Below are 20,519 nucleotides of genomic sequence, written 5' to 3' on the forward strand. Positions count from 1 at the left end.
TATTCCTTCTTAAATTGAATAATCAATTGCATTTAGTATTTACCGCAATCGTTAATCAATACAACGATCAATCAGAAATACGTTTTGTTCTCTCATTTTTATACTTTGTTAACATATTTCCATTAGCTTTTAAAAAATTCACCGCAACGATTACCTATAAATTTATTGAAATTTGAACGTCTGTCGGATCAACTAGTATATGTATAATTTATAATGTATATACAATTAAGGCAACATATTAATACATAATTTATATTTATATTTATTTATTTATTCGTATGGTAAATAATATATAAATTAAAATTGATTTTATCGTTCAGTCCTATGCTGTTTAATAATTTAAGATAATGATTAAAAAGTATAGACGCATGCTATTAGATGTTCGATAAACATGTTCATTGTTCAGTGTTGCACTGTTGCATAATTATACAGTATTCATATTCTTATGTATTCCACTATTCCCAATCCCAATATGCATGAACAAATTTTGCGTTTTTCAGCATAATTTTGTGAAATTGTTGAATAAAATAGGTAAAAAATAGTTAGATTTTCATTTCTAGAAATGTTCGTTTATAAATAATACATATATTATACACATTATTATGGATTTATTTTGTATTGCACACGAAAGAAAACAAATATCTATTTATAATGTAGAAATTTATTAAGAAAATAAATTACAGAAAAATTGTGTTACAAGGAAATATATGAATTATTATTTCAAACGAACGGAGTACAAAATATATTATGCGCATACAAATATAAACAGGTATGTGTAATAAGTAGTAAGTATCTACGTATAATATACGTACTATTTATATATATAATATGTAGAAAATATAATTTAGTTGTTATTGATGCCAAAAAAAAAAAAAAAAAATCATTCAGATTATAATATTATATATACCTAGCTTTCAGCCAAAAATGAAAAAGTTCGCTTTTTACCCCACTTTTGTGTAGAATAATGAATAAAATTAAGCCAATTATTGTTGTTTATTATGTTGATTGTTGGTATAAACGCGTCCACATATCTACGCCGTTCGGCGTTTGTTGAAATGTTGTGTATAGGTCTAAGTTTATGGGTGCAGGCATGCCCCATTACTCATTAGACAATCGCTTTGTTAATCTGAGCAATCATCCATTGGAATAGTAATAATATAGCCGTAGACATCGAAACTGGTAGAGCAGACGCAATTATCCATTTCCAAACACTTGAACTGTAATGCAAATAAAATTTATTATTTAAATAATCTGAAATGTTATATTTTTGGTAGTTTTGGGCAAAATAACTTTTTTTCGACAGACAATTAAATAAGTTTATAACGATTATATCAATAAAACAGTATCGATAAATTTCAATAAATATGAATTTATTAAGTCTATCCTTACCAAAGGGTTTAAAATTGTAATAGAAATCGTTTATAGGACGTAAATTAAGTAAATAATAATAGTAGGTAGTTAATAGTAATTAATTAGGTAAATTTTTTTTTTCATTTAAGTGACCAAGAAAAATAGTCCGTAATAACTGATAGTCATTACCATTCGCATTATGTATCATATATTGATAAATATATATTTCTTATTATATTTTTTTCACACAGATTGTGTGAAAGAAAGAACCTAACCTATGTCGGGCTATGTAGGTATATGTTAGTTAATGGTTCCTACATGGTGGAAAAATATACGCATGTAAAAAATAATTATGTTATATAGTATATTTTATATAATGTTATATGTTGTTAAATGGATGATACGAATATAATATACATAATATATAGAAGAATATAATAGTAGTATATTATTTTTTCGATTATGAATATTTCTATTAAAACGAATGACAGTATTATTAGATTGATAAAAATGTATTTCTCGTATAGGAACTTACATATTATGTATTTTTGACCTGCTAGGTCTTGTGAAGGAACTTATGACCGCCCTCCGCGAATCGTAAGTCCCTACACAAGAGTAACAAGTAAAAAAAACACTTACTTACGTTAATTTCTACGTAATATGTAATGTGTAAATTTTTACACAGAAGATCCTGATATGCGGAGATCATTTTTAAGGGCTCCTCGTGTATAGTTAATGTTGTCGTTTATCTGTGTATCCAACTTTTTCGAAAATAATTTTCAAAGGGGTTCCGTTTTCCGTGTAAAAATATTATTGTTTGGTGTTCTGTGATCTCAAAAAATTTAAGAAAAACTGGACTTGAGTATTAAAGTGCATTTAGTAATATCTTATTAGATATATATTGTTGGTACCAACTACCAATACTACCATAATATCACACATGAACCTGTTTAATTAGCCCATTACTTTTTCAAAGAAATAATAAAAATAAGAATAAAATATTGAGTGGCGAGTATGCTATGTTAATAAGTTAGATTTACAAATGATATTTATCGTTTACGAGAAAGAAAGTGAAAAAGTGTTGGATTACTAAAGTTATTGGATAAATGAGGTGGTATTATTGTACTACTAAAATTTAGTATAATATTTTCATTACATATTTTTACATACCTACTCATACAGATATTAATTATTATTATTCATTATTTCATTACATATAATATTATTTAAATTATAGTTTTTGTTTTTATCATTATTTTTTTTTCATTAAAAATGTGTTGTTTTTTCTTTTTTACTTTCTAAATTTCAAAGTTTGTTGTTTATAGTCTTATAGTATTATTAATAATTGTCATGTGCACTATACCTAGAGTGACACTGATTGTTTGATATTTTGTCAAATCTCGTTATTTATATAATTCTTGTCATAAACTGTCAATAATATGCCCCAAATATTTTGTGCGCATTATTTTAGATAAACCATTAAATTTAATCAAACCTTTTATTAAACTCGGTGTGTTTTTGTTTTATTCTGTGATGTTACTGAGATTTTAAACTACTGGTTCTTTAAGATCTGGTGTGTCATTACAAAAATTGTTTAATAATATACTAAAGAATATACAGATAGAATCTTATCAAATATCAATTAAAGCGTTATACCTAGATAGGTATACTCAAATCTTATATAAGATATGTGATGATCGATGACAATAATCATTTGATTATTAATGTGGTTACAGCATAAAATGTTGTTTATTTTACCTACTAGCCACACCACGCGTTTGTTATTTACTCGTAAAATAAAATTGTCTATTGATGAAATCTATTTTACACTGTGAACCACAGCGATTATCTGTAATCCTGCAGTATAATATTATAAAGCTCGGGAAAACAAATTAAACAAGGCGGATCACACGGATTTGGAATGATCTCGTCCGCAATCTTTATCTTACTTGCGCGGATGGTCCGTCACGTCGAATGGCGGCCGTCGGTTCAGCAAGCCGCATCTCGTTATTCGTATCTCTTTGGTGGGTCTACCCAGATGGTCTGTCAGCTGCTGTTCTATGGCGTGTATGACTTTCTGTCCTTCGATCACGATGCCGAACATCACGTGTTCGCCATTCAAGCTTGGCGTGGACCTGGTCGTTATGAAAAACTGACATCCATTTGTGTTTGGACCTGAGCCGGATTGAGAAAAAATATCACTCGACTATAATTTGTATTGAACGTGATTTGATTACTATTTATACAATACGCGGAGAGTGAAAACGGTAATTATTCATCTGTTGGTAGGTACGAGGAGCCAAGGACAATATAAGGGACGACGGACAAAAACGGAGTGCGCTTAAATTAAATCATAACGGGTTCAAGGCACAACACTGTTTAGTATTAATTATTTATAAACGCCGATCCTAAATAATTATATTGCATATCTCCCGCGCGAGATGGTGTCGGATATAGTGACGGCGTTAGGTTAATGCTTGTACGCGTTGCATAATTTCGTATGATTTTTTTTTTTAAGTAATGGAAATGTAAAGGAAAATAATAAATTGTTATATTATTTTACGAGACACGTTTTCTCCCTTATCCTTTCGCTAAAAAAAATAATAGATTATAATTTACACTGCAGGGTAATATTATTGATATTAAACCGGTAATTTACGATACCACGCGAAAATTTTCATTCGAAAACATTCGCACAAAACTGAATTTGTGATGTTGTTGGAAGACTGTATTTTAAAAATAATTTTAGACATCTAACTGATTAATTATAATTATTAGAAAATGTTGAACACAAAAGAAAAATAGGTAATGAATTCACCATAAATTCATACAATTAATCGATCAATAAATAATATAAAATAAATATAATTCAATATTTATCACAAGTTAGTGCTCAATATCAAAAAAAAAAAAATTATAATAAATTAATTTTAATTATTTTTTTGATTATAGTACAATTATAGGTAGAATTCAAAAATGCTAAAATAATCGTTCTTCTTATTTTTTTTTTAAGTATACAAATTAATCCACTATTATTAATTTACATGCGGTTACATAGTAAAAAAAATAGTTGAAATAAACTACTCACTATATATTTTATATACTTAATTATTTACCATTTGTTTTATTATATTAATAATATATAATATAATATTATATATTTTATTAATTTATCTTTTTTTTTTTAACAATGCAATTTGAAAACAAATAAACATAATTATATATTTTTTTAGTCTTAAGCTATTTCGCAGCAATTTTAGTGTATAATAATTGTGTTGTTATAAGATAAATAAAAAATCTTTTTATGACGGAAAATTGAAGAATTTAGTATGTATTAAAAGGTATTTAAGTATATTGTGCGAAGCCGTGCCTAATAGAACTATATAGGGTAAACGATTGCTCACCATTCAAGCCTATAATATATTTTTTTGACCGGGTTCAAAAAATTGATCTCAATCATAAAGTAGCTTTTAGATTATTTTCGGAGCGATTCTGTAAAGCGTATTTTTAAGTTTATTATTTATTTTCAAAATACTGACCAGAATTAGCCATTCCCACAAATCCTGGCTTTGTACCGTTCACTTTCAGATTTTCATCGGGAAACGTGTCACCGTATATACTTATAGACCCGCTTCCGTCATTGTTCAATATGTCTCCACCTGTGGATATCATACATGACATATATAATATTAGTTTTATAGCAAGTATACATATCATTCATACTGTTCAATACATTTCAAATGATTAAAGAAACATACTATACACAACATATATAATATATATATATATATTAATATATATTTGAGTATTTATTAGTGATAAATTGCTAATTGTCAACACACAAATCTATAATTTATACATAATAATGTGTGATATAATTATTTATGAAATTAACTATTAAACCATAAAAAGTTTGTTTATTAGTTTATTACATATATGTTTAGACATTTTATGCTTACAAAGCGTACAGATGTACTAACTGTAGTGTTATACAACACTATGTATACACTCATTAAGTATTAAAAAGTCCGCAGTTCCTAATTCCTATACTTAGAAATGGCATGCCCTTATTTTTAACCGTATTATTATAACTAACGTTAAACGTTTATAATAAGAAAGATTTAATGAAAACCTTTAAGTATACACTATATTGATTTTTTGTTACATAAACAAATGAGTAGGTACATTATACAGATAATACGATTAATAGTGTTATTGATTTTAAATTACATAATATTTTAATTATACTTATTGCACAGAATATTTTATTGAAAGTTTCGATTTACTATTGTAATAGTTAGGTATGTTTATCAATGTAATATTATGATATAATTGATCTAGAATTTAAATCATAAATAAAATAAAATAGTTAAGGATTTAACTTTATTTGGAAGTTGATAATATAATATAATATATTAAATATTTTATCACATTAAACTTTTCTGATAAACATAACTTGAAAATAATTTTATTTGGTTTATATCAACAGTAGTGGGAGGAAGGGCACAATTTTGACTCAGCTGCGTCAAATTTTCCAATGGGGTGGTGTCAACCTTTGCCAGTATTTCCAAACTAATACGTGTTAAGGTCCAATCCCTTGGTTATTCTTTTGGCCACATTTTATTTATATCATAACCTTTTCATAAGTAAATTATGTATATTAGACCAAAAATAAAACACTTAATATGAAATTACGTCATTTGAAATTTAAGTTCAGTCTGCCACTGTAATATCAATGCAAAATTCGTTCATGGCATACGAGAGGAGTAAGAATTATCTTACTAAGTCAAAACAAAAAGTAATCAACATTTAAAATTTTGAATATTATATGGTATTTTTTTTCTGAATATCTTTTTATTTCCCAAGCGCTGTGAACTTCGATTGAACTTAAATAAAAAATGAAAAATTTGTCAAAATTAATTGTATATTATGCAATTAAGATTTTGAACGGAGTGATGGATGTAGATATTTTTAGATTCTGAACGAAGTGATGAATGTATTGATTTTACAATGATGTGTGTTTTTTTTTTTTTTTTTTTTTTTTTTTGTGTCTGTGTACAGCATAACTAGTCGAAATAATGCTCCAATTTCAAACTATGGGGGTGGTTTCCGATGTAAAAGTGAATATCCTTGGTGCATTATAGAGGTAAAAAGTTAACATTTTCCAACAGTTTTCAAAAAAATCGAGAAAAACAAAAAAAAAAATGACGAAAAAACGGGAATTTTTACGCAAATCCAGTTTTTGACCAAATCGATATTTTTTTATGGTTGTAATTCAAAAACTAATCACTGAAAATACTTGAAATTTTCACCAAATGTTAATGTCAGAGGAATCTGTATATAGTTAAATTTTCAAAAAATTTTGACTTTTTTTGAGTTATTTATAGACCACTGAAATTTTCGATTTTTTTGAGAAATTTTTTTTAAAGTGTCGATAAAAAATTTTTGGCCCTATCAAAATACTTGAAAATTTAATACAAGGTTCCTTATGAGTTGTTTTTATTGTAGCTAAAAAAAATTAAAAATCGTTAGTCACAATTTTTTTTTATAAGAGTTTATAGTTCAAATTTTACGAAATCTGTCGAAAACGCGAAAATTTGCAAGTAATTTTGAAGTTGAAAAATCATAAAATTTTTTTCTTTTATAACTAAGTTTTGAAAATTTGGTACAAGGTTCTCCATACATTTTTCTTCAAATATCTGTAAAAAAAACTCTACCGGATTCAGACAAAAAATTTTTATGAGTGTTTGAAATTTAAATTTTTACAAAACCGCGTTAAATAACGGTTTAGCCTCAAACGATTTTTGATATTTGTTATTATTCAAAAAGTATAAGTCGTAGATACTTGAAAATTTTACCAGTTATTTAGATTGGCATTTTCTTTACATGATTTAATTTTCAAAATATTTTGAGTTTTTTTGAGCTATTAATAGACAACTGAAATTTTCAACTTTTCTGAAAATTTTTTTTTGAAGTGTCGATAAAATTTTTTTGGCCCTATCAAAATACTTGAAAATTTCATACAAAGTTCCTCATATGTTATTCTTATAGTGATTAAAAAATTATAAGAATACATAGTCACAATTTTTTTTTTATTAGCATTTGAAATTCAAATTTTGTCGAAACTTCGTCAAAATTATGAATATTTGCGAAATATTTGAAGTTGAAAAATCATAAAATTTTTTGTGTTTATAACTAAGGATTAAAAATACAACACTAAGTTTTTCATAAGTTTACCTTCAAGTATCTATAGAGAAAACTCGAATCATCATTATAGGAAAAATTTTAAGTGCGTTTGAATTTTAAATTTTAACGAAATAGCGTAACGATAACGATTTATCCTCAAACGATTTTAAATATTTGTTATTATTCAAAAAGCATAAGTCGTAGATACTTGAAAATTTTACCAGTTATTAAGATTCGCGTTTTCTATACGTGATTTAATATTCAAAATATTTTGACTTTTTTTGAGCTATTTATAGACAACTGAAATTTTCAATTTTTCTGAAAATGTTTTTTTATGTGTCGATAAAATCTTTTTGGCCCTATCAAAATACTTGAAAATTTAATGCAAAGTTGCTCATAAGTTATTATTATAGTGATTAAAAAATTATAAGAATACATAGGCACAATTTTTTTTTATTAGCATTTGAAGTTCAAATATTGACAAAAATTCGTCAAAACCATGAATATTTGCAAATTATTTTGTAGGTATATTTCATAAAAATTTTGTATAAGTAGCTAAGAGTTGAAAATTTAATACAAGGTTTTTCATAAGTTTAACTTACAATTATTATAAAATAACTTAAATTTTGTTGTATTCAGGCCATTAAAACATAAACCACCTTTTTCACCAACCACTAGAAATTATATCCTAGGCTGACAAATCATCTTCGTTCAGAATCGTTTTTCGTATACAATGATAACTATCATTGGATTCAAATTTAACACTCCTATAATATATAATAATGATCCATACGGCACCTAATGTACAGCAGAGCGGTACTCACTTGCCCGCTTTTTTTATTTTTGTGTATAATATTATAAACTCGTAACATTATGGAGTAAACAAAATGTTTCAATTTTTAAAATTAAGGATCCTGGTAGTAAATCGGATCTATTTGTACTTTGGTAAATTTTAAGTTAAAAATTCCAGTATTTTTCAAATTATCAAGAAAATGAAAATGTTCAAGCATCTCCAGTTTTCAATATAGAATAACCTTAAGCAATTGAAATTTATACAAAATATTAACAGGTATAAGAAATTTAAATACATGGTAAGTTTTTAAAATAATTAAACTCTTTATGGGTTATGATCATTTTATAGAGATTTGGAATTTTCAATATTTTTTATATTGTAATTTTATAAATATTGGTAAAAAAAAAAATTGCTAGGTCAAAAACTTGAAAATTTAAGAAGAGGTTCTCATCATGTTTTTTTAAAGTTATTTAAAAATATTAAATATAATATAAATAAATTGTCATATAATTACGTACATTTGTAAATTATTATGTAATTATATTGTAAAAAAAAATTAATACTCATAAGATAAGTAATTTATTACGAAACCAAGAACTTTGAAAAATTTATTAGCACATTTTTTTTATAGATGTTTTAAGTTTAAATTGGGAAAAAAATAGACAAAAAATTAGATTTAAATAAAAATAACATAATTATTTTATTGTTATTTAAAAAATATTGTTCATAAGGACTTGAAACTTTTAAGTATATTAACTATTTATTTAATAACAATAATGATATTTTAAAAACGTTTAGATTAATTTTAAGTTTTAATAGTTATACATGTAATATTATAGCAGTTATACTTCATTGCTGTTAAAAAATGTGAACAATACAGATTCAAAACCTTTCACGTACATTTTACCATAGTACCTACGATATTATAATATACTATATAATAATATAGTCTACAATAGTTAATAATATGAGATATTTATGTAATTATTATAGTTTATTAGGTTTTAGTATTATTCTGGATAATATTTTAAGGTATTTGGTAGTAAACAGGTTCGTGTGATTTTTCCCCAAAATCCCTATTGCTTTAGCAATATTTTAATTTTTACAGAACTTTTTTATGTGTTAACAATACCAACCGAACTGAATAGAATAAATAAAATATTTTACAAAAGAATATGAAAATTATGTATTTATATTTTTACATAAAATAACTGCTGGTGCACTGCGATCGTGACTCGCCACAATTATTTGGAACCATCGCACGGTATTTGTAGTGCTCTCTAGTCTGTACGTGGTACGGTCGTTAATCGGCCATCCGCCACGGTCAGAGGGCGGTGTTTGGTGGGAAGAAAATCTGCGTCCGTGCTCTACCTTGTAACGACGGGGACCGATGTTCATAGTATATATAAGACCGAATCGACTCGAAGTCGATGTGAGGACGCTCGTGGTAGTCGGCGTCACTCAGCCGTACGGCGGGCCTGTTGATTTAACAGTGTAATATTTAAACGTTCAAATGATTTGAGATATGGGATTTAAGTAGTTCTAGTAAGCATATTATGAACTATCTAATGACCGACAAAACCACCATTGCTTCATTGTGCGTTCGGACTTAAAACCCCCGGGCGACACAGGAGCAGTTCAGACGTCTTCGACTAACCACAACCCTGTACCGTCCTTACCACAAAATTTTTGGCTCTAGTTCGTGACAATTTTTTTTTTCGTGTGTGGAATATTTTTTTTTGTTTACACCGTTTGGTCTTTGAGTTGCATATTATGATCAACGTCTAATTAATTGATAAGGAATAGGTTTTGTTACAACAATGACAAAAAGTAAAAAGTTATTAAAATAAAAATATATTTAATTGGAATTTATTATTCTTGTAAAAAAATTTAATAACATATATGTATTTATATTTTTATACTACCATGTAAACTATGGTATAATTTGTATTGAAATAAAATACAAATCATAATTTTAAACCGTTTTTTTTTTTTTTTATTAAGATTTTAGAACTGAACTAAACAGCTTAAGTCCAATTAATTTCAAAATTTGAACCATTTATTTATATTCAATAAAATCCAAGTATAATATCCTTTCACCAAAAGATTATTGGCAGTTGTAATGCATACATGTTTTAGTTTCGTAAATATTGGCTCAAACTATTATTTTTTATATTCGTATGTTTAATGTTTGTATTTCAAATATAATCAAAGGCGATAATAAGTGTTAAAACGTTAAGTCTCTGGATCGTATTATTTTTGAGTTTGTCTATGACTAAATAATTAAAACAAATTTCAAAATTCAGCAAAATTGTACCTTTTTAGTTTGATTTTAACAATTGAAATTAATTGTTAAGTCGTGTTAGACAGCCGCTGTAAATAAAAAAAGTTGGAAAAATATTGAAATTGTCCAAAAATTACCTCTCTATAGTCTTTAAAGAATCAATCTGATGCAATTTTTGATCTTAAGATTTATATATATGAAGTTTTGGACTTGTATGTTTGATGTCTCCCTCAAAACGTGTATAACATTGAATAAATAAAAATAGATAAATAAATAAATGTCATTGTAAAACCAATCATCAAATAGTAGATCTCAGAATCTAAAATCATATTTTGATGTAATCGTTAATTTGGTGTAAATTTAATTAAGAAATGTAAAATAGGTATTATTTTTTTTTTTTTTAGCTTCGGCATCGAATTAAGTATTTTGGCGGGCTAATAAGTCAACAAGCTCCCGTAAGCCCGCTGCTCATCGATCTCCGTTTTGGCGTGTCAAATTATAGATTAACATTTTGAATTCCAGGTGTTATGATTATATAAATTTGTTGAACTCGGAGTCGAGGGGGCCCGAAAAAACGAGAAGGCGTTAAACACGCATCATCAATGCGGCGTACATCTCGGTATATAGAAACAGTCGGAAATGCGCATTATACAGTCTTATTATAGTCGCGTATACATTGCCCGCGAGAATCTAGAATTACTGTTTCGAAATTATTTCAAATATTCATCAGTACAGCGTATAGATATAAATTTTTATTATTAATACGCGTCATAGGTGTATAATGTTATTATGACGTTATTATAATTAGTGTGTGTTCACTAACCGTCCATCATACACACACGCGCTCTCTCACGGTCTCTGCGAAATCGATCGAAAAGAGATACACCGAAATGGAAAATAAAAATAAAACTTATATATATTATAATAATATTCGTTTTAAAAGACCGAGCGAGGCGTATTCGCATTATTATTATTTTTTCCTCGGATATTATTAACAGAAGAAAAAAAAACGATAATAATAATAATGTATTCGTATTGCGATCGGACGGATTCGATTTAAATCGTTTTATTATGTCTCGCACTCTGACTGCGCGCGCGTTTACTGCCCCGTTTATAATACACGCGCGCGCGATTGTCGTAGACGATAATCGCTAGACGGTCCGGCCGTGTACAACGCACTATATATAATGTGATACGCGCGCATAATAATATTATTTCTGTATTAAAAAAAAATAAAATAAACATAATATTTTATATACTGAGGGTACTCGGGCTCGAGTATCGCATACGATATCAATAATTGGATATAACTACGTCGCACGAAATGGAAATGGTTTTGAGTAAAACAATAATACCGCTTACGTAAAAAATAATATTATATTATTATTGTTTCGTAAAATAAAATATAACACGGCCTCGTTATATTTCGTTTACATGAAATAATAATATATTACACGTTATTGATGTGTGCGGTGTGTGCGTTCGACGTTTGTCGTCATCCTCGATATATGCAGTGTGGTTATCGTCGTCGTCGTCGTCGTCGTCGTCGTTACTGTTGTTGTAGGAGTTGTTACTGTTGTGTTGTAGGAGTTGTTATAAATGTTATAATATTATATATTATTATCGTACGCTATCTCTTTCGTTGCCGGGTCATTTACCCAAATATAGTAATACAAGGTGAAAAAACTTGTAAACCCGAACGCGCGCGCGATCGCAAATGTGTGTGTGTGTAAGTCGCTGTGTCGTACGCGTCTAGAAGTCCGCGTCGGTGTGCGTGTGTGCGTGAATAATATTATAATGCCGCCCCGGCGATTGGACAGTATCACTGACGGGCATCTGAAATTCAACAATAAAAACCATCCGGCAGGAATACACATTCGGCGGCGATTTCGATCAGCGATAGTCATCTGAGTATAAAATGGCAGTCGGCTGAATATAAATCGACTAGATTTCAATCTGCGATAACCGTCGAAAACTGACTGCGCGTGTATTACAGATATTACGTATACAGGGTGATTCACCGAGTACGCTCAACGCCGTTTTTTTTTTTTCAAAGTCTCTTGAATCGTCTCGAGCTATAATATATAACCCGCAGCAAGAGGATATCCGCACGTGTTGCAGTTTCCGGTCTTACACAAACGTATACAGCGCCTTGCTTTCGCGGTATACGATAATATTATAGAGCCGATGATTTTGTGTTGTCGACTTTATAATGTTTTAGATCGAATTGACCTATATAATATATCGAAGTAAAAAAAAAACATTGACCGTTATTTTTTGTCGTGTTTCTCGCGATATTTTTTTTGTATATTACGCATAATACCTATTCATTATTCGTTTGAAAATTAAAATATCATAAAAATCGACAAGCCATACCTATAAGATAATGTTCTTAATTTTAAGTTTGATAATATTATATTAATAGATCGATTCACTATATAACATTAAAGTTAACTACCTACATAAAATAGGTTCTTCCGAAAGCTAATTTGCTGTGTTGTATACTTGTATACATTTGTCAGACAATACACTTGTGCGAGTGTCCTGCTGTGATACGATATAAACTTTGGTTTTTCAATCGAGAATCCTCCCTTTTTTTTTTTTGGTATAAATTGTTTAGCGGACAATTTTTTTGAAAATTGTATGTACCTAATTATAATAATTAGTAAAGTTGCATTGTTTAAGAAAAAAGAAGGTGCGAGCATGCTTAGTGAATCATACTGTATAAATATGCTGTTGGGAATTTTTTATCTTTTTAATTTTTTAATCTCGTCATCACTGCTCATTACAATTTATTTTTTAAGCGCAATTAGTATGTAATTAGCATGAATTTGTAAGACTATATTGACGGAATTTGTATGACAAATTGTGCATCTCAAACTATACAAAAATTATTATGTCAAAATTTAGACCGTGATTTGTATACGAATTTGCATGACCATTCCCGAAATAATTAGCACAATAATATTTCACACAATTTTTGAGCAATTTTTTAAAAACAATATTTCAACAACAATTTTTGAACAATAAAATTAGTTAGTATATAATATTATCGTGTGGTTTTAATATTTTTAAAATTTAAATGTAAATTTAATAATTTGTCTATGATTTTTATATATATATTTTTTAGTAAATCATAATAATACTGTAAAACGACGTGTGAAACTTGTTGAGGCGCTGAATTTGGTATTGTCAATAACAAATGCCATTGTTAAATTAATATATTTGTGGGTAGTGTGGTGTGTTTCACTTAAATTTATTTTATTTATTTATTCTATCGTTTTAAATTGTAAGTCAAAAATGAACATTTTTAGATAATTAATACGACACTCCTCATAGGTTATTTTTAGAACTATTTATTTAAATGTATTTTAAATTTTTCAGAACATATAGCTTATAAATAATTATTACACCTAAAAATAATTATATATTTACAAAGATCTTTGGGTTGTTTAAATAATAAAGCCCCAGGCCATTAAAAAAAATATGTATTTTTACAACGTTTTCTAACTGCAGTTTATTATTGCATATTTATATTACTAATAGGTATTTTATATTTTATAATATTAATTATAGATAGGTAAAAATATATTATAATATTAGCACTGTACCTACATATGCAATTTAAATTTTAATTACATGTGCGTCGAATGAAAATCGTATAGAATTATTTTAATTTATAGTATATGCTATTGAATGTAATTACTTTGTATCAGTTTTTGAGAGGACATTTTAGACAATACTATCTCCCTATCCAGTACCCTCCCCCGAATACTAAGACGTTCAACGAGTAAATGCAATATAATAATTATATAATATTACACCGTTTAGGAGTAACAGGGAAAAATTCGAAATCGCATCAGACATAAAAAAAAACTACGTATACACATACAATACGTTTTAAGTGCTCTTATAATAACACTATACCGTAAAGTACGTAAAGTCAGTGACGCTTCTGTTTAAGGACACACATATATACAATATATGTATAATAGTATAGCCATTGGCGCATGTTTTATCGGAGCTGGTTTCGACTTATGCGATGACGATGGTTACGACGGTAATGGTATAATAATAACAGATAATATTATTGTATTATCGTACGCGCTGTCCAAAAATGTGAACGTCGAAAACCGAATGCGGTCGGAGCGAATGACGCATGTGTACGATACTATAATAATATGATTGCTGGAAAATGTTTCGTGCACAGCTCACTGCTTTTAAATAATAATATAATGTAACGTTCGTTGTAGGTGGTGTACTTCTGACGAGAAAAATAAATACAAATGCTAGTCAAGGACAATGGTAATATTTTGTGCCACTTGTACAGGTACAAATAAATTTACATGTTATGTATATTTTTCACCATTTCTTATACTTTCTCAAATAGTAATTTGGGCCATTTTATTATACTCTATACTTAGATTATGATTTGCATAAATGACAAAACGTTGTTATAATATGCACCTATACAGGAAACTGATTCATGTATACATACAAGTTAAGTTAAGTTAATTTACCTTTTCATTTACCGTATACCAATACTTTTTACAGAGAAAACTTTTATGCACCAAAAATTGTACAATGAAGCTTGATGAACTTTTCAGTAAGTATATAACCTTCAAATAATAGTAAATTTGTGTCCTTTTTATTATATTTTCAATAATATTTCCGATGTTGCTATTAACATCTATTGAAAATTTGATATTAAGTAAATTCAGAATTTAAAATGTATAGTGAAGCTTAAAATTTTTTTTAAATTCAAGCACACCTACGATAATTATTGAACTGATAAATCTACAGATTATTTCATTTAACTCATTTATTTTGTTTTATATTTTGTATTCGCTTTTAAAGATAAAGGTGGTGGTAGAGATCACATATATTTGTTTTTGTACGTGAAGCGTGTTACATAATATAGGAACCTTTTTGTTGGTTCATTTTAGGCGAAAATTACATACACTCATCATGCGGCCATGCGTATCACATGAAAAGTTTTCGTTTGGGTAGCTTTGGGATGTGAACAAAATCAATTTTTGAGTATGTCTTATAATTATTATTGATTTTTATTGTCTGCGGCAGAACTTGTGCAAAAGTTGCAAACTTCATGAAGCGATTAATATTTAGATATTATACAGATATGAAATAGATATATTGTCGGTCGGGAGACACTGTATAGGTATATTATATACATATAATATTGTATTAAACAATTTTACACAGTTTGCAGAAATAAAAGATAATGTAAACTTTTATTATTAAATATTTAAAAAAAATATATCATGTTTCTAGTTTTAATATTATTTCAGAATTTTTTTAAATAAAACGATAAAATGGCACGAAAAAAATAGCATTCAACTATTCAATAGTTTTAAGTCGAAATAAATCCTTTTTGGTCAAAATAATCCTTTTCCTCTTCATTCATTTTGTAATACTTAATTATTTCAATCAGTACCTATGTATATTGTTTTAGCCAACAAAGGTCAATGAATGATTGTATTATTAACTTATTTTAATTTATAATTAAAATTACTATAAAGTATAAAAATATAAAACGGACAATCTATAAGCCCATATTCCTAAGTATATTTTATTATGTATTTATATTGCTTTTGAAGTAATTTATTTTTATTAACAGTAATACGTGGTAAAGGTTGCATTAATTTTGCTCAAAACATAGCATTTTAAAATATTATTGTGTGTATGAAATATAACAATAAACGATTAAAGTTTAAAGGATTACCCTCAATTATTATTTTTAATTTACAACAAAGTAACTTAAACCATCGTTCTTCGTTTAAATATTAAATGTCTACAAATAAACTGTGTTTATATATTTTTTAAATTTTGAATTACAGTTTGAATGAATTATGACTCATGAGAAACCTTGTGTTAAATTTTCAAGCTTTTTCATTATGTTTCATAGGCATTTATAGGAAAAAATTGAAAATTTTCTAAAATTTTATGTTCAATAGCTAAAATAAAATAAATTAGAAAGTATATGCACTATATATACTTATACGTGTAATAATAATTTAAACTTTTGATTGAAATGTTCAGTATCTACAGTTAACCAGTTTCGAATTACAATATTTTCATATGCGATGCCGGCTGGCCATTATTCTCTCTGTGGGCCACAATACTAGTATTATTTTTACTCTCAAAGCTACTTATCTAAAATAATATTATAATACACCTAATCAAAAGTTTAAAATACTTCGGTGAAACTATTGGTGGATATTTGACTCGAGGTATAGGTATTACGACTTTTTTTTTTTAACGAACCTTGAATGACAAACTTGTTGAACACCCGATGGAATTTGGTACCGGCGTAAGTGCGGCCGTTAATACCTTTTGTCAGAATGGTGATAAAGTTGGTCACCGTTTTCGGCGCGATTTCGCCAAAAAGACCGATCTCAATCGTACCCAACTCTGTTCCGGCGACCTCCACATCCAAGTATGCCACGTCTGTCACAGTGAACGTCTGGAGATCCTAAACATATATACATAATACATAATATATGTATTAATGAAATATATCAAACTCTGCCAAGTGTCAATGTGCATGATGCGTTGCAACGTGTGCCGACTTTCTACACTATTGCAAGCAGTGACTGTTTAGATTTATTCATTTAAGCAAATAAACTACAACTAACAGATGATTTAAGTTTAATAAGGCTATAATTATTATATTATTGAAAATTGAAAAAATCCAATAATAATTAATCTTGGAATTTGTCAATACTTAATAAGTAAAGATAAGATGATGATATGCTATATTGATATATGTAATAGAAATGGTTTTATTATGGAAAAACTAGTTAGTAGAATTTAATGCATAGATGTGGACATTCAAAATAATCCATGAATCATGGACCATGATTAATTTTGTTTAACTTTAATGTTAATAGTTTAAAAATCAAATTGTATATGTCTTCAATAAAATTTGTGAACTTTAAATTATATATACCTAGGTATTATAATACTTATAAATTTTAATTATTGATAAATCATAGTGTTTTGCTCAATACTTTGCATCTATATTAAACTTCAATATATATCTACATTACTCTCATTGGACAGGTGAGTAACTTTAATTTAAAGTTTAGTTAAGTGCTTAGTTGGGTTTAAATATCAATGTTAACTAAAAAATTGCTTTTCAATGAAAAAATCAACTTTAATCATTACACATCAGAAAAAAATAGATATCCTTTTTTCGATGTGATAATTATTTATAATTTTTTAGCGCATATACGTTAACATTCCGTTAACATTTATAACATAATAAGATAATGTAATGTGTAATGCACGCATAAATTACATGTTTTGAAAAGAAAAATAATAAATTAAATTATTGCAATATAATTAATAAATAATTTTGTGAAATAAATATTGTTTTTTTTTTTTTTTTATATAATACAATTATGAAAATAAATAAACGACATCAAATAATTATTAAATTAATGTTTTATTGGTTTGCAATTACTCAAAATTGGTTAAATATTTTACTTTTCCGCGATCTGCACAACAGTAATTTAATTACTTTCAAAATTTACTCGTCAAATAAACGTTTTGCATTACTGTTATTAAATATAAATTGTCATTATAACCTGTCAAAAAAATAACTTTTGAATTCGTCGTTGTCCGTCTCTACATAATTACTCTGCAAACCTTTTAGTACTAGAGTACGTGATTATACCGTTTCCGCCTTTGAAGCTATAAGACATAAACTGATAGAAATTGAGTCTAACAGATAATTTTTAAAACGCAAAAACCTTGTGAAATTCAAAATACACAATTGTTGCACTTTTAACGTTATGATGATGGTATAATGTTTATATAGTGACGGTGATTTTTCCGAACTTGTGCAACTAGACGAGCTGAGGAACGATGACCGCCAACGCCGGAACATCAAACGTGGCCATATATTACACTATAATATACATTATGTAATACTATTGTGGTCAGCTAGGAGGTAAAAAAAATAAGTAACAGTTTTCAACAAACGAAAAATGTCCAATTTCTATATTGACTGTAATGGACTTTTAATTATTTTATATAAATGATTTAATAGATAAAAAATCCAAAATCAAATATTTTGATATTTAGAACTACGTGGAATATTTTATTCTATAGAATGGCCTATTTATAAAAAAATGTGTCAAATAAACTTTAAATCACCGTGGTGATAGTATGCGATTCACCAAGCATGATGGGTCACTCCTATTATTCCTTTGACTGAAGCTTTCAATAAAATATTGATGCTTAAAATGTTTAGACAAATGTTGTTTTATAGATCATATTATTTTCAAATAAGTATATAGATTTATTTAAACCTTATGCTGACATATTCGTCCTAACTTCAAACAGTTATAATTAATTAATTCGTTTGAAATTCAAAAGGTGTTATGTTTTTCAAGTATTTGAAATTAAAAATATGGGTAATAAATATTTAAAAATGTATAAAACATAAAAATTGCAAAAAATATTATTTTTTTCTCTAAAATGTTGGTTTGCTGTGACATGCATAGTCATGTAAACAAAATATTTTTAGAAGAGTTATAACTTTTTTAAATAATAAGTGTATAGATACTCAAACTAATAACTCTTTGCATACATAAAAGGCGTATATATTACAATTTTTTCAAGTCGAAATCCGGTGCGACCTGAGCTTAAGGATGAGTAGCTGTTTTGGTGTGACATTCATTTTGACCAAAAAAAAAAAAAAAAAAATATAGTTCGTTTGAGCAGCTCATTTATTACTGTTTGGACGAGTAAAAATATATCTATCTCCATTATCAATACGGACTTGAATGCGCATTTAATACGATTTTATTTCATGCTCATTATTTTTTACAGTACAATACTAACAGAAATATGCCTATATGTCAATATATTTTTAAAGTACATACAGTATACATAATTGATAATTATTACTGAACGTGTATTTTTTTTTTTAAATCGGTAATGTACATTATAATACGATACATACGATTTTATACGATATAATAATAAATAAATTGTTATTGTCATACTCATTCGCCCACCATTATAAGGGTTAGGTCTACTTTTAAGATAATTTCGGTGGAATAAACACGCGTCGCCCGAACAGACCGCACTTGAGTCAACGTCCGACAAGAGTACCTACCTATACTATCTACCTACTTATTTTTAGCGGGGCAAGAGTTTTCGTCATCATTATACTGTTTATACTTACGGCCGCGCGACATCCGCCGTCGACGATCGCCATCAACGCGCACACGACCGCAGGAAAATTGAAAACCATCGTTTACACGCTGCAGAAACGACACCGCACTGAAGGAGACGTCGACGATTATAATTAATATTATCGTTCTGTGCGCGACGGACGTGACCGTATGCGGCCGTGTAACGTATCGGTTATTATATATAGGGCGATTATGGCTTTTCTACGGATTCCTCTTATGTATGTTTCCACCGCGGGTATAGTGTTACAGTGATCGGGGTATATACCACCACTAAAGTCACTACCACGACAAACAACAATAACACACGTCGGGCACGTTCACGTAATGTAGCAGGACTATTTATTACAATATGTCATTATATTTATATACTTTAAACAGTCTATAGTAAAAACATCAAACGTTTTTTTTTTCGTTTCCATAATAATAGTAATAATAATAATAATTATATCATAAAATAAGAACATAATAATAATAATGATATCGCGCTGTACAATATATAATATAATAATATGTACGAGGATGGATATTTATATATATATATATAGTTACCGCTTATAACATAAATACTACTTTAACTCGTTAGAATAGAGTAATAATAATAATATTTTATTATATAGTAATAATGATAATAATATGTTAGAAATATAGGTGTTGATTACTCTGAACAATATTAACTAAA

The 20,519-nt window shown here is 27.7% G+C and overlaps 1 protein-coding gene and 1 long non-coding RNA gene across 2 annotated transcripts; one reads left to right on the plus strand and one right to left on the minus strand.

Moving 5' to 3' along the window:
* Positions 1–317: 317 nt before the first annotated feature.
* On the minus strand, positions 318–20,233 carry LOC114125505 (peptidyl-prolyl cis-trans isomerase, rhodopsin-specific isozyme-like). Its single transcript, XM_050208159.1, has 5 exons — positions 19,831–20,233; positions 16,899–17,106; positions 4,890–5,009; positions 3,300–3,525; positions 318–1,217 (listed from the first exon to the last, which is right to left on the minus strand). The coding sequence occupies exons 1-5, from the start codon at positions 19,897–19,899 to the stop codon at positions 1,106–1,108; spliced, it is 735 nt and encodes a 244-aa protein (XP_050064116.1). The 5' UTR covers positions 19,900–20,233; the 3' UTR covers positions 318–1,105.
* Positions 14,434–15,777, plus strand: LOC126552952 (uncharacterized). Its single transcript, XR_007606414.1, has 3 exons — positions 14,434–14,943; positions 15,168–15,219; positions 15,560–15,777. It is a non-coding gene; the product is annotated as an uncharacterized LOC126552952 (long non-coding RNA).
* Positions 20,234–20,519: the final 286 nt, after the last annotated feature.

The sequence above is a fragment of the Aphis gossypii genome, chromosome X (genome assembly GCF_020184175.1).
Source record: "Aphis gossypii isolate Hap1 chromosome X, ASM2018417v2, whole genome shotgun sequence".
Lineage (NCBI taxonomy): Eukaryota > Metazoa > Arthropoda > Insecta > Hemiptera > Aphididae > Aphis > Aphis gossypii.

Excerpts from the sequence above, each read along its gene's own strand:
- LOC114125505 (XM_050208159.1), bottom strand. The coding sequence starts at position 19,899 with ATGGTTTTCAATTTTCCTGCGGTCGTGTGCGCGTTGATGGCGATCGTC. Across the intron at positions 17,107-19,830 it reads ACGGCGGATGTCGCGCGGCC|GATCTCCAGACGTTCACTGT; the intron begins GTAAGTATAAAC and ends ATATATGTTTAG. Across the intron at positions 5,010-16,898 it reads CAACAAGTTTGTCATTCAAG|GTGGAGACATATTGAACAAT; the intron begins GTTCGTTAAAAA and ends TGATATCCACAG.